At 40.3% G+C, this 13,256-nt stretch overlaps 1 protein-coding gene across 6 annotated transcripts in view; it reads right to left on the reverse strand.

Annotated features, from left to right (window-relative positions):
* The window catches only part of MAGI1 (membrane associated guanylate kinase, WW and PDZ domain containing 1), a 900,270-nt gene that overhangs the window by 333,279 nt on the left and 553,735 nt on the right, over nt 1-13,256 (reverse strand). For all 6 annotated transcript variants that reach the window (XM_006862111.1, XM_006862114.1, XM_006862112.1 and 3 more), the window contains exon 2: nt 9,892-10,008. In XM_006862111.1, coding sequence (XP_006862173.1) covers nt 9,892-10,008 — 117 coding nt within the window. The remainder of the gene's footprint in view (nt 1-9,891; nt 10,009-13,256) is intronic.

Raw genomic sequence — 13,256 nt, forward strand, 5'->3', positions numbered from 1 at the left:
GATGGGCAACTTGGACATTGGCTATCCAAAATGGGGGGGCTACAAAGGCAAGAATTGACTGGCTCACAAGCTTTCAAGAGGGAACCTAGATTCAGAGGGCGTGAAGGAAGGTAGAATCTCCAGTGAGAAGTATCCAATCTATCTAGGCAGGGCTGATGAAATGAAATGCGGATGGGTCCCTTGTGATACAATAGTGAATAATTGTTATCAGGACTGCTTGTGAGGGTTGTAAATGTAAAGGTAGATGTTTTGTAGCAAAGAGGGGAGTGATTAACTTTTCAGTCTTGTAGCGGTGGTCCCTAGGACCATCAAGGGAGAAGAGCAGAGAGCGGGATCCTACCCAGAGAAGCAGTGATGCCTCAGATGGAAGCAGAGACAATGATGTGGAGAGATGGAGCAGTTGGGAACTTTAGACACACAGAGGGAGAGGTGCTATGTGCTGACGACTAGGGGGCAGACTTGTAGTGTATACCCTTTGGTTGGTTGATGATGCATGGAGGGGATTGTAACCGTGGCAATGAAATGATATACGATACGATGAATGTAAAACTAATGTTCTCCAATGTAAACTATCACAAAATTCACAAAACATTAAAAAAAAAGAGATAAGATATATATTAAGACAGAAAATCTGGTACACAGGAAGGAGCTATGTAGAATTAGCACTGGACTGCAAACCACAAGTTTGACAGTTGGATCCCGCCAGACTTTCTGCTTCTGCAAATATTTAAGCCTCAAAAACGCTATGCTGTTCTTAGGTGGCATTCAGCAACCCTATGCACAACAGAACGAAGCACTACCGGGTCCTGAGCCAACTTCACAATTGTTGCTACACTTGAACCCACTGCTGCTGCCACTTTCCCAATCCATCTAGTTGGGGGTGTTCCTCTTTTTCTCCAACCCTTCACTTTACCAAACATTATATCCTTCTCTCCAGGGACTGGTCCCTGAGATGAAGTCTGGCCATCTAGGCTTCTAAAGAGCATTCTGGCTAAACTTCTTCCAACACAGATGTATTGGTTCTTTTGGCAGTCCTTGGTACTTTTAATATTCTCATCCAACACCATAACTCAAATGCATCAATTCTTCTACTGTCATCCTTATTCACCATCCAACTTTCACATGCATATGAGGTTATGAAAAATATCATGGTTTGGGTCAGGCGCACCTTAGTCCTCAAGATGACACATTTGCTCATCAACTCTTTAAAGAGATCTTGTGCAGCAGATCTGCCTAACGTAATATGTCATGTGATTTCTTGACTGCTACTTCCATTAGTGTTGATAGTTGATCCAAGCAAAATAGTCTTTGGCAACTTCAATCTTTTCTCCATTTATATGGATGTTGTTTATTGGTCAAGTGGTGAGGATTTCTGATTTTTTCACATGGTGGTTCAACCCATATCAACGACTGTGGTCTTTGATCTTCATCAGTAAGTATTTTAAGACTTCTTCGTTTTCTGTAAGCAAGGTTGTATCATTACATATGGCAGGTTGTTAATGAGTCTTACTCCAATCCTGATGTCACATTTTTCTTCACATAATCTAGCTTCTCAGGTAATTTGCTCATTTTACACAATAAGTATGGTGAAAGAATACAATTCTGGCACACGTCTTTGCTAATTTGAAGCCATTCAGTGTTCCCTGTTCTGTTCAAACAACTGCCTCTGGGTGTATGTACAGGTTCATCACAAGCACAATTCAGTGTTCCGGAACACTCAATCACTGCAAGACTGGCCATAGCCATACAACATTATAAAGAGTTGCTACGAGTCAGAATTGATTTGATGGCACATAACAACAACAAAATAGCAAGAAGACCCCAAAGGAAGGACTATTATTATTGCTACTGGTCCCAGTTTTGCTACAGAGTAGGTCTTGCAAAAGAAGCCGTTGTGACAGAGTGGTTAAAATAGTCAGTTGACAGCCTGGAGTGGCTAGAAGAACAGAAGATACTTCTTGAAAAAAAGACAGGAAAAATAAAAAACAATAACAGCCATCCAACTGAGTACTACAAGAAAATGCAAATTGCTCACCCAAGACACATCACGGCAAGAGGTCGGGTCCCCTCTGGGCAAACCCCCTTCTAAGACTAAGCCTCAATGCAAATACACGAGCAGATACATGCTGTAACTGGTGACCACATTGGCCACCAATAAGGGGTAGTGAGGGAAAAACAGCAATGAAGCTCCGAGCTAAGTCCAATCACTTTCAATACACTCCTGAGAAGCCATGTGGAGACCTGGTTGGCCAGCAGTTTGACAAGATCTTGGGATTCCTGGGCTCTGAGTCAATGACATAGCCACAGAGGACTAGAGCGGAGAATGAAGCGACCAGCTGAAAAGAAGAGAGGGCATATGAACAAGAACACCCACACTTGCAGATAATACTCACTTGACCTGGCTTCAATGACTGGATGATAAGAGATCAACTAGAAGAAGAAAGAAGAGGAAAAAAAGAGTAATCTGATACAATTTGATGAACTTGACCTACACCTATGGATGCAGCAGCTCAAAAGAGGGAACAAATCTTTATAGTAAGGATCATTCCCACCCATTCCATACACAGAATAGACAAGGTTGGGCAACTTGGACATTGGCTACCCAAAATGTGTGTGTGTGTGTGTGGGGGGGGGGCTACAAAACCAAGAAGTGACTGGCTTACAAGCTTTCAAGAGGGAGTCTACATACAAAGGGTGTTGAAGAAGGTAGAATCTCCACTGAGTAGTAAGCAATCTGTCTGGGTGGGGCTGATGAAAGGAGATGCGGATAGCATTCATATGATATAATACTGAGTAATTACTATCAGGACTGACTGTGAGGGTTAGAAATGGAAAGGTAGACGTTTTGTAGCAAAAGGAGAAGAGTGGTTGACTTTGAAGTGCAGAAGTGGAGGTCCCTGGGACCATCCACGGAGAAGAGCGGGGTGTGGGACCCTACCCAGAGAAGCAGTGACTCCAAAGATGGAAGCAGAGTTGATGACATGGAGAGATGGAGTGGCTTCGGACTTTAGACACAGAGAGGGAGAGGGACTATGTGCTGACAACCAGGGGGCAGGCTTGCAGGGTATATCTTTTGGTTGGTTGATGATTCATGGAGGGGATTGTAACCATGGCAATGTAACGATATATGATAAGGTGAATGTAAAGCTAATGTTCTCCCATGTAAGCTATCACATAATTCACAATAAAATAGTTAAAAAATAAAAATACTCCATTGATGATCAAAAGGTCATCCATTTAACTCCACAAGATGCTTCCTGGGAGGAAAAAGAGGCCGTGTGCTTCTGTAAAGATTACAGCCTTGGAAACACTATGGAGTACTTCTTTTCTCTCTTACAAGATCATCACAAGTCGGAATCGATTCGAAAGCAACAGACTTGAACTTCTAAAGATGAAAACAGTCTTTCCATTTTTAACAGCACTTATCTTGGGTCAGATGACAAAGGCAATAAGAATAGTGAGAAAATGATCAGTGACCTTTATCTGTTCAGTCCTATAAAAGCATGTAGAACTGTCTTATTCATGAATTACAACCTAGTGTCAAACACAACCTGAACAAACATTCCAGTAAAGAAGTTATTTTCCAACATCCAGTTTCCTACCCTGGCCTCCTGCTGATAAAACAGGTCTAGTTCGTATCACCAGCTGTAATTGATAAAGCTGTGGCAGAATGCATTGATTCCAAGGAGTTCTGGAAGCAACTGTGCTTTACAGAAACTAATAGTTCAAAGAGTACAAAATACAAAATCATTCATGTTCCTAGTGCCACAATTACATTCAAAGTAATAAAAAATGCCAACTGGTATCAGAAACTAACTCACCTGTTTGAATATGGCATCCACTACATTTGCTACTCTGGTAGTACAGTGGTTACAAATTGGTCTGCTAACCTCATGGCCTGAAGTTCAAAACTACCAGCCGTTCCACGGGAGAAAGATAAGGCTTTCTGCTCCAGTAAAGACTTACAGCCTTAGATGCCCTATGCAGGGTCGCTATGAGTTGGAACCAACTCCAGAGTACACCACCACCACCACAGAATCACGTGTGTTTACCAATCAAAATAATTGTCATGTAAATCAAACTTGTTTAATCCCTTTGCAAACTCCGTCAGTCAACACTCAGTATCTTTTAAGCTTGTGGTATCAGCCCTGAAATGGGCCTAGCCAACCAAGCATTGGGCTACAGACCCAAACTGACTTCTCCTCCCCTCTTGCAGATGACCTGTGCTTGAAAAGAAAGACACGTATGGAGGAGTGGGCGGGCGATGCTCAGCATTCCAGTGAATCAGGAGGACTGGATGAGTTGTATCTCGTTTTGACAGCTGCAGTATAGTAAATGACAAGTCTTGTCAGGTACTGCATTTATCTTCATGGGAAAGCAACCATCCTAAAGCAGGAATCTAAGATGTTGTCACATCAGCTAGGACAAGAAGTCATAAAGCAGGACACCTATCAGTGCAGGCGGTACAGCGATATCTAGACTGCAATTAGGAGGAGCTGTGAATGCACACAGAGCTCCAAGCTCACTGGAGCCTTGACTCTTCTCCTCTGGGCCTGGATTACTGGGCAAGTAATCAGTGAAATCCCATTAGCCATCTATGACCCTTCTCAGAGCTTATTCTTTCTATCTGCCTCTTATTCTGAAAGCTTTATGGCCAAAGCAGCTCTGCAGTTTCTCCTAAATGCTAAGACAGTCAAACAGAGAGAAAGAAAGAGAAAACAATAAAAACAAAAAGCAACTTTTGCTTTATTTGTTCACTTATTTAATACATATTTACCCCATGTTCCTACAGTTCAAGCAGTACCCTAGGTATCTCTAAAGTTTCCAGTGGCTAATGTTGAGAAGTACTCAGGAAAGATTATTCCATACAGAAACACACTGTAATTGGTAACGTGGAGTCCTGGCACATTGCTGGGGGATAAACAGGGGGCAGCTAACCACAAGGTTGGTGGTTCAAACCCACCAGATGCACCTCAGAAACCCTATACAGGGTCTCTAGGAATGGAACCCAACTTGACGGCACTTAACAATTGATAAAGCAGAGGTTCACTGAAAAATGAGGGAAACTGTTCCTGAAATGGAATGATGAAGCAGCCACAACAATGATTTCAAATATACTAATGGAGTCCTGGCGTGACGCTGTGTGGTAATGCGCTGGACAGCAAAGTCGGTTTGAATTGCAAGGTCAGCAGTTGAAGCTCATTAGCTGCCCCTCAGAAACCATACACAGGGTCTCTATGGGCCAGAACCCAAGCGATGATACCTAACAATGGAGTCCAGGTGTGGCGCTGCAGGATGAAGCACTAGACAGTAGGGTTGATTTGAACCACAGTTCAGCGATGCAAACTCACCAGTCCCTCTGAAACCTTATACAGGGTCATGATGGGTCAGAAGTGACTTGATGGCACTTAACAACAAGGACCATGAAGATGGAGTTCGATGTGTTATATGTAAGATTCCTGTGAATTAGAGTTGACTTGATGGCAATGAAGAACAGCATACTATGTGTGTGCTAATAAATGAAGTAAACTTCAGTCCTAGGAGGACAGACACACTCAGCATGCAAATAACATCAAGAATAGTAAGTGCTCAAAGGTCATAGAGGGTGGCTGTAAAAGCAGCCAGATGGCAGTAGGTCCAATCTGTGGAGACACAGGGGTTTTCGTGGAAGAAATGACAGCTAAGCTAACACTTAAAAGAAGCCTGAGAAATGGTCAGATGGAAAGCTAGGGAAACAGGAGGAGGAAATGATGTTTCCACAAAGACTTACAGCCTTGGAAACAACAGTTACAAACACATGTGTGTTTGAGAATGGAATGAAGGTGTATGTCTGAAGGATGCAGATGGAGTGGGGAAAGTAAACAGCATTTTAAGCTAGGGGAGACAGGAGTATTATTCAGATAGTTCTGGGGAACGAGGGCAATGCTGATGATCTATGCAGGCATTTCAAATCCATTCATTTAATGGGGGTTTTCCATAGGAACATTATAAAGAAGTCTTGTGAAAAATAAGATAAACTTAGATATCTTAAGAGATTTGTTCTGAGTACCTAATACTGCTATAATAGAAAAGAATACAAATGGGTGGCTTTAGTGATCAAAGATTCATTTTCTTATAATTTTGTTGCTGTTAACTGCTATTGAGTTGGTTCTAACTCATAACAACACTGCATACAGTTTTTGAGGAGTGGCTGGTGGGTTTAAACTGCCAACCTTGTAGTTTAAGAGGTTAAAAGTCTGAATTCAGGACCCCAGCCTTTGAGGAAGGCTTTTTTTCTGTCTGCCCCAGAAGAAGGTGCTCAATTCTTTCCAGCTGCTCAGATTTTCAGGGCAGGCTTCTGACTCATTCTGCATCTAGTTTTCCTTCCTCTCATTAATTCTTTTGGGGGCGGTGATTCTCAATGGTAAATATAATTAACTTTCAACGAAGATGACCTTTTTCATACTGTGGGGAATAATAAGTTTTGAATAAAGAAAAAAAATAAATAACTGTAGCAGAAATAGCACTGTGCAAACATTTTAAAGGGGTGAATTGTATAGTATATGAATTATATCTCAATAAAGCTGTATAAAATATTTTTAATAAGAAAAAATAAAAATAGCACTGGGTGAGGAGTGGGTTATGCGGCATTTAGAAACGGTGTGATTTTTGAGGAAGTTTAATTGTGTTGCTTCTTAGCTATAAAATAGTGATGCTATTCCATACATCGTTTGTGTCACGGAATTTGGATAAAACTGCCTCTTCAATGATAAAGTCTATTATAAACCACATAAAGCTCGACAACATTATGATAACACTAAAAAGGACATGAGAACAAAGGGGCTTTGACGTCTTCATTTCTAATACCACACGAGCCTCTTAAAACACAAAGGCAAAAATGTCTACCCCCACTTGCAAACACCTGTCCCTGAAGCCATCCATTCTTAAAATACCGAAGTCATTAAAAAAACACATCAGCAACAGGAAGTTCTGGGATATACAAATGACATGAGCTTTTTTCCCTGTGGCATAATCTGGAAGATCCAGTCTCTAGTAGTAGGTCTTCTGAACCCATGAGCACAACAGGTTGGTCCAGAGTGTGCTTTACCAGCCACAAGGGTCAAAGTACCAAAACAAACACAAATGCGGCCAGAACAATCCAGACCTATAACAGAAATCCCATGGCATCTGTGGTCTACTCACATTCTAAGGCATATGTACTATCTCAGACTCGGAAACAGACCTCTGATGAATTTCCTTCACATTTTATGAAGGAAATGAAAAATAAAATGTTACCTGTTTTCTCTTTCAGAAGGGAGAACATTTTCCCTTTCCAAATGCCTGATTCTCTCATTTTCTAGAACAGAAACATCAACAATCAAGGGTTCAATAAAAGTAAAGACAAAGCACAATTTTCCACAGGTCATTTTTGCCCCAAATCCTACAGACTGGTAAGCTTAAAATCAAGCCATTTAGTTCATAGTCAGGTCCAATAAATCAGTGGAAAAAATAAATGGGAAAGCATCCCGAAATGTAACCATGGTAACACTGCAGATGCGTCAAGAAATTGTGTGCCCATTTGCTTCATTCCCCATTTCTTAAATTGGAATCTTAGTAGGGGAAAAATTACATGGAGAACAATCATGATTCTGCAATTACTGAACTCTGAAAAATTGTATTCAACCTGCTGTACTGACACTTCAGAGACAGCTATGGGGCAGCTATGGGAAAAGCCCTGGGTGGTTTGAGAGTCAGAAACACCTGGGTCTGTCACTTATCAATTACTTGGTCTTCCCAAGACTCCATTCCTCATCTATACAATGGATGCTGACAACCCCAAATTCCAAGGGTTATTATAAAATCAAAGTATGGCAGAGGCCTGGCAATGATAGACTCAGGAGCCCAGAAGCTCTGCTCATCTCTAACCTCTTTTTTGGTGTGTATGTCTTTCCACTTAGTGCCTTGGTTTCTTGCTCTGTAAAATAATAATCTCTGCCCCTGAAAATGGACTAGAATTAGGAATTATCATTATACCGTAAGGTCAGTGGTTCAAACCCACCAGTCACTCTTCAGAAACCCTGTACAGGGTTGCTATGTGTCAGAAATGACTTGACGACACCTAACAACAAGAACATAAAGAATTATTATTAGGGGTACAGCATTCAACTCCAATGTTGAAACACTAAAGAGCTGAGAGCCATCCATTCACATTAGCACATTATCACCTCACTTTTCTCACCTGTACAAAGGGAAAGGTGATCTAACAGTAGTATCATGAGAGCACTGTGGGGAGTACATGAGATGACACAGGTGACATGAGTCATATGCAGTGCTGTCCATCAGCAGAGAGCCCTGCTCCAACTTACTTGTAATAGACCTCTTCTCCTCTCTAAGCCTCTTTTTTCCTTAACAGTAAAATTGGTGGCTTGGGTGCTTCTAGAATAAGGGCCTCAGTGATGACTTACAGTCCACGTCCTTGCCTTAGATTAAAATTGCAGTAGTATCAAGCTACATTAGCATTCTAACACACCATTTGTAAAGCAGTTTTTTATTAAGAAAACCATTTATAGCAAACCAACCACAGCAATTAGCGAACTACCTTGCACTTTAAATTGCTCTTTCTTTCTTTTGCTGGTTAAAAAAAAGTGTATTTCCAAAAAGAAGTTTCAAACTTTGAAGAACTGAGCTATAGAGAGGAAAAAAATAAAAACTTCTAAGGAATAAAATCATAGTTATTCTGTCTTCTCCTTTTGAAAGAAATGAAATAGCCGAATACCTTCCCAGGATTCACAAATTATGAGTAGCTGGATAGGAATGTAATATATAGAACCTGGAAATATTTCAATGCAATTTAGATGTGAATTTATACACGTGCAGGCTTCAATGGACCCAGCTCTGAGGGGAAGAACAAAGGTTAAAGGTACTAACTGGAGGATGAGGAACATAAGAGGAACAGGATTCATGCTGTCTGTCCATCCATCCGTCCATCCATCCATCCGTCCATACATCCTTCCTCCCTTTCATACAAAACTCTGTTTTGAGATTCCTTATGTTCTGTGTCTTTGTTTTCTCAGATTTGCTTCAATGTAATGGTTTAGAGACATTGGGTTTTTTAACATGTAGAAACTATTTCTGCAAATAAAAATCCTGATTTATGAATCTAATAAAAGTTGGCTGAGTGCAGGAGGGTCATGAAGGTAAAAGAAAGAGTCCACACAGCACTTCCCTTTGGTAGGGAACCATTGGGGACCCATTGATCTCCACAGAGAAGCCTGAAATGCACTGGCCTCACTGTGGTTGTCAGCTGCTGTAAAGTCGATTCCTACTTCCAAGCAAACCTGTGTGGTCAGATCAGAACTGCTACACAGACTTTTCAAAGCTGGCACCTTTCAAAGGCAGATTGCCAGACCTGCTTTCTGCATGGGTTCAGAAATGCCAACCTTTTGGCTAATAGTTGATCATTTAACTATTTATGTTACTGAGGAAGTCCCTCTGGCATGGACCATTCCATTAGTAACAATGATCATCAACATGTATGGAAGATTACCTCATGTCAGTACTCTGAAAATGTCTCATTTATCTCAACCCATTTATGCTTCATTACAGTTCTATGATATATAGCCTTTTTCCTTAAGTGAAAACTAGGTTTTTCAAAAGATAAATCGTTAACACAGCATTGCAAACTAGTAAGTGGCAGAGCCGGATCGAAAGCTTACGCAGTCTCAAAAATCCAGGTGATTCAGCAATAAGGTACTGTGTGTGTCCCAGTGTCAACTGTGGTCCACTGAGTTTAACAAATCATCAAGTAGACAAGCCCACCAAGTACTCCCAACCAGCTGTGGAGCCTCTCTTTCTCCTCCTGGCTTCTCGCACACCCAGGCAGCACTGAGACGTCAAAGACGCGCTACTTACAAGGCACGGCGTGGCGATAAAGGTTATCCCTTATGATCTGCTGGAGCTCATGATCAGGGGACCCTTTCTGAAAACGCTGATTGAGAAAATGTCGCAGGTCCTTATTCAGCCTGCCTCCTGCAAAAAACATAAAACAGACAGAGCATGTCAACAATTGGGCTTCCTAGACATGGAGCTGTCTCGGAGAAGCGTGCAAGAAAGCCACCTGAAGCAAATGAAGTTAACCATCCTCTGTCATTCCGAGCACTGACTTACTTTGAATTTTCCTGTGCAGGAGAATAGGCAAGCAATAAAGTAATGAAGATAAAATGACCTTGAAATGGCATTAATGTGGGGGTCCCATATCATATAATACCAAGAGTCTAAAATAACAAAGAATTTAAACTAGGCTACTACATTTAAAATATATGCCATAGACACTAGCAGCTGCTATCAGAGACAGAGAGTAAATGGTTAGAACTTTAAAGAGGACAGTCTTAACAATATCTATCAAATTATAAAATGTTCTTAGACTAGAGATTCAAATGGTAGGAATATACCCTATGGATATACTTGCAAAAGTCTGCCAAAATTGCCAGTGTTGGAAATTGCAGCATTTTTATAATAACAAGTAAACGAAAACAAAACAGAGAAGTCTCTGTTCCCTCAAACGAAATTTCCCCAGTAGTAGCGTCCTATCATTCGCAAAACCCAGAAATTGACATGGGTACAAACCACAGATCCTATTCCTTATGCTCCTTTCTAGCCAATATGTGCTCACTCTCAGTCCCAGATGACCACTAATTTGTACTATTTAGACAAACTGCTATGAGTCTACAATAATTTTAAAATGAACAAGGTTTTAAAAGAGGAGGGAGGCACAAGGAAACTGTTTAAGGAGGATGACAGTACAAAGATCTTGATTTGTTCCAAATGTCAGAGACTGTATTTGTGAAATGGTGTATGTGTATGTTCTTGTATATAAAGGGTACTGCAATCATGTTGATTTCAATAGTTTATATATGACTGAATGATTGCTATGTTTCTGTGCCAGCTCTGATCTAGTTACTTAGTTCTCAATTCCCAACCAGACTGTTAAATTATAAGAAAAATAGACTAAATCTTGGTAAATAAGACAGGCGGAATTTCTGAACCTCACTTTTCTCATCTGTAAAAAGGGAACACTAATATTACACATGTGACATACTTGGAACACTGTTTTCCAAAGAGAAAGCACTCATCGAGAGAGGGCAGCATCATTAATACTATGTGGAGTACACAAATAATTGAAGTGCATTGGGAAAGAACGGAGGTTGTTTCAAACAACGGGCTTTTAGTCTTTTAAGAATTCCTCACTGTAGAAGAGCGTAAACATCAAAAATTTATTCTATTGGCAAAGAAATACTCAAGAACAAATTACAAACAGGTAAAAATACACATCTAGTATCTACTTGTACTAAAAATTATATGGATATATATAGGTGAGAAACAAATATTTAGTGAGTGTCTAATATAATGACCCAAGCCATGGTATTTTCAATAACTTCATATGCATGTGAAAGCTGGACAATATGACTGGCATATTTATTGTCACACGAAATCATACAAGCGAGGGTTGTTGAAACAGCAAATGTTTTGTTACATATATATTTACCAATACAAAAAATTAATGGAAGGATGGTGACTCTTCTTACTTGACTCATGAGTAACAAAGTTGTCTGTGGACCACAGACAACTAGATGCCACTACCTGAATCAAAAGCAAACAAATCCACAGAAGATTCTGGACATAGTATGTCTTCTGTTGATCACATAAGGTAACTATCAAGATCAATTCTGAGTGTGCAGATGAGAAGGCATTCTAAAGACAAAGACACTCTTAGTTTACACGTGAGCTTTTTTTTATAAGACTAGCCAGGCTAGCTAGAGTTTATGATCATGAAACTAAAGCAACTTTCTATTGCAGATGTGGAAAAGGGCAGGGTTAACTGTACTGCCGGTTAACATTTACTCTGTGTTCTGTGACATTTGTACGTGAAAAGCTGCAACCTTCGCATTCCATTAAGAATACTGCATTTTTGGCATCTAATCTCAAATTAATTGCCAATTATTCAGGGGACACGTCTATAAATCTTCCACTAATTGTGAAGGGCAGTGAGCCAATAAAATAATGAATTGCAAGAAGGAGAGTCTGTCATATTATCTTCACTTTCTTTAAAATTCAAGATTTGTTTTGTAAATGGGAAAGAGCACAAAGATGAAGAATATATGAATATGTGGAATTCAGAGCTTAAGACAATTTTATAATTCAAATGGGGCTTAGACTTTCCTCCTGAATTTGTCTTTGTTTTATATTATCTATTTTTCTGGTGTGGCACTGTAGGATAAGCACTGGACTGCAAGGTCAGGTTTAATGGCAAGTTTGGCAGTTCAACTCCACCAGCCGCTCCTTGGAAACCCTACACAGGGTTGCTATGAGTCAAAACTGACTAGATAGCACTTAAAAAATAAAACATATTATCACTGGAAATACAGTGGTCAAACTCTGGATTGCTAACCAAAAAGTCAGCAGTTCAAACTTACCATCAGCCATTCTGTGGAAGAACAATGTGGCAGCCTGCTTCCCTGAAGTTTACAACCTTGGAAGCCCTATATTGCAGTATCATATAGTGTGGGCATGAGTTGGAATAAACTCAGCAATAATGGGTTTGGGCCTTTTAAAAAACCTATCTATATCTCGAATACTCCTGCTGTGTTGCTGTAGGATTACCACTAGACTACAAACTACAAGGTTGGCAGTTCAAACCCACCAACTGCTCCTCAGAAACCCTATACAGGGTCACATGAGTTGGAACCAACTCGACAGCACTTTACAATAACAATGTTGTTGTTGTTGTTAAGTGCCGTCGAGTCGGTTCCGACCCATAGCGACCCTGTACAGGGTTTCCGAGGGGGTAAATCTTTACAGGAGTAGAAAGCCTCATCTTTCTCCTGTGGAGCGGCTGGTAGTTTCGAACTGCTGACCTTAAGGTTCGCAGCCCAATTTGTAACCACTACGCTACCAGAGCTCCTTTAACAATAGCTAACTAAAATTCTATATCTTAAATTTACTAAAATGTATCCTCTGCTTTAGTCATTCACATTATTTTATCACAATTTAACTACACTGAATGATGTAAACTTTGTTTTAAACATTCTATAATATTCCATTTTAAAAAACATACTACAATTCATTTTGTCATTGTAATAATTTTTTTAAATGGAATATTTGGCTGTTCCCAATTTTTTTCAAGTACTAACAATGATGCTTAGGAGCTCTGGTAGCGTAGTGGTTACGAATAGGGCTGCGAACCTTAAGGTCAGCGGTTCGAAACTACCAGCCGCTCC

This window comes from Chrysochloris asiatica, unplaced genomic scaffold (assembly GCF_000296735.1).
Source record: "Chrysochloris asiatica unplaced genomic scaffold, ChrAsi1.0 scaffold00046, whole genome shotgun sequence".
Classification (NCBI taxonomy): domain Eukaryota; kingdom Metazoa; phylum Chordata; class Mammalia; order Afrosoricida; family Chrysochloridae; genus Chrysochloris; species Chrysochloris asiatica.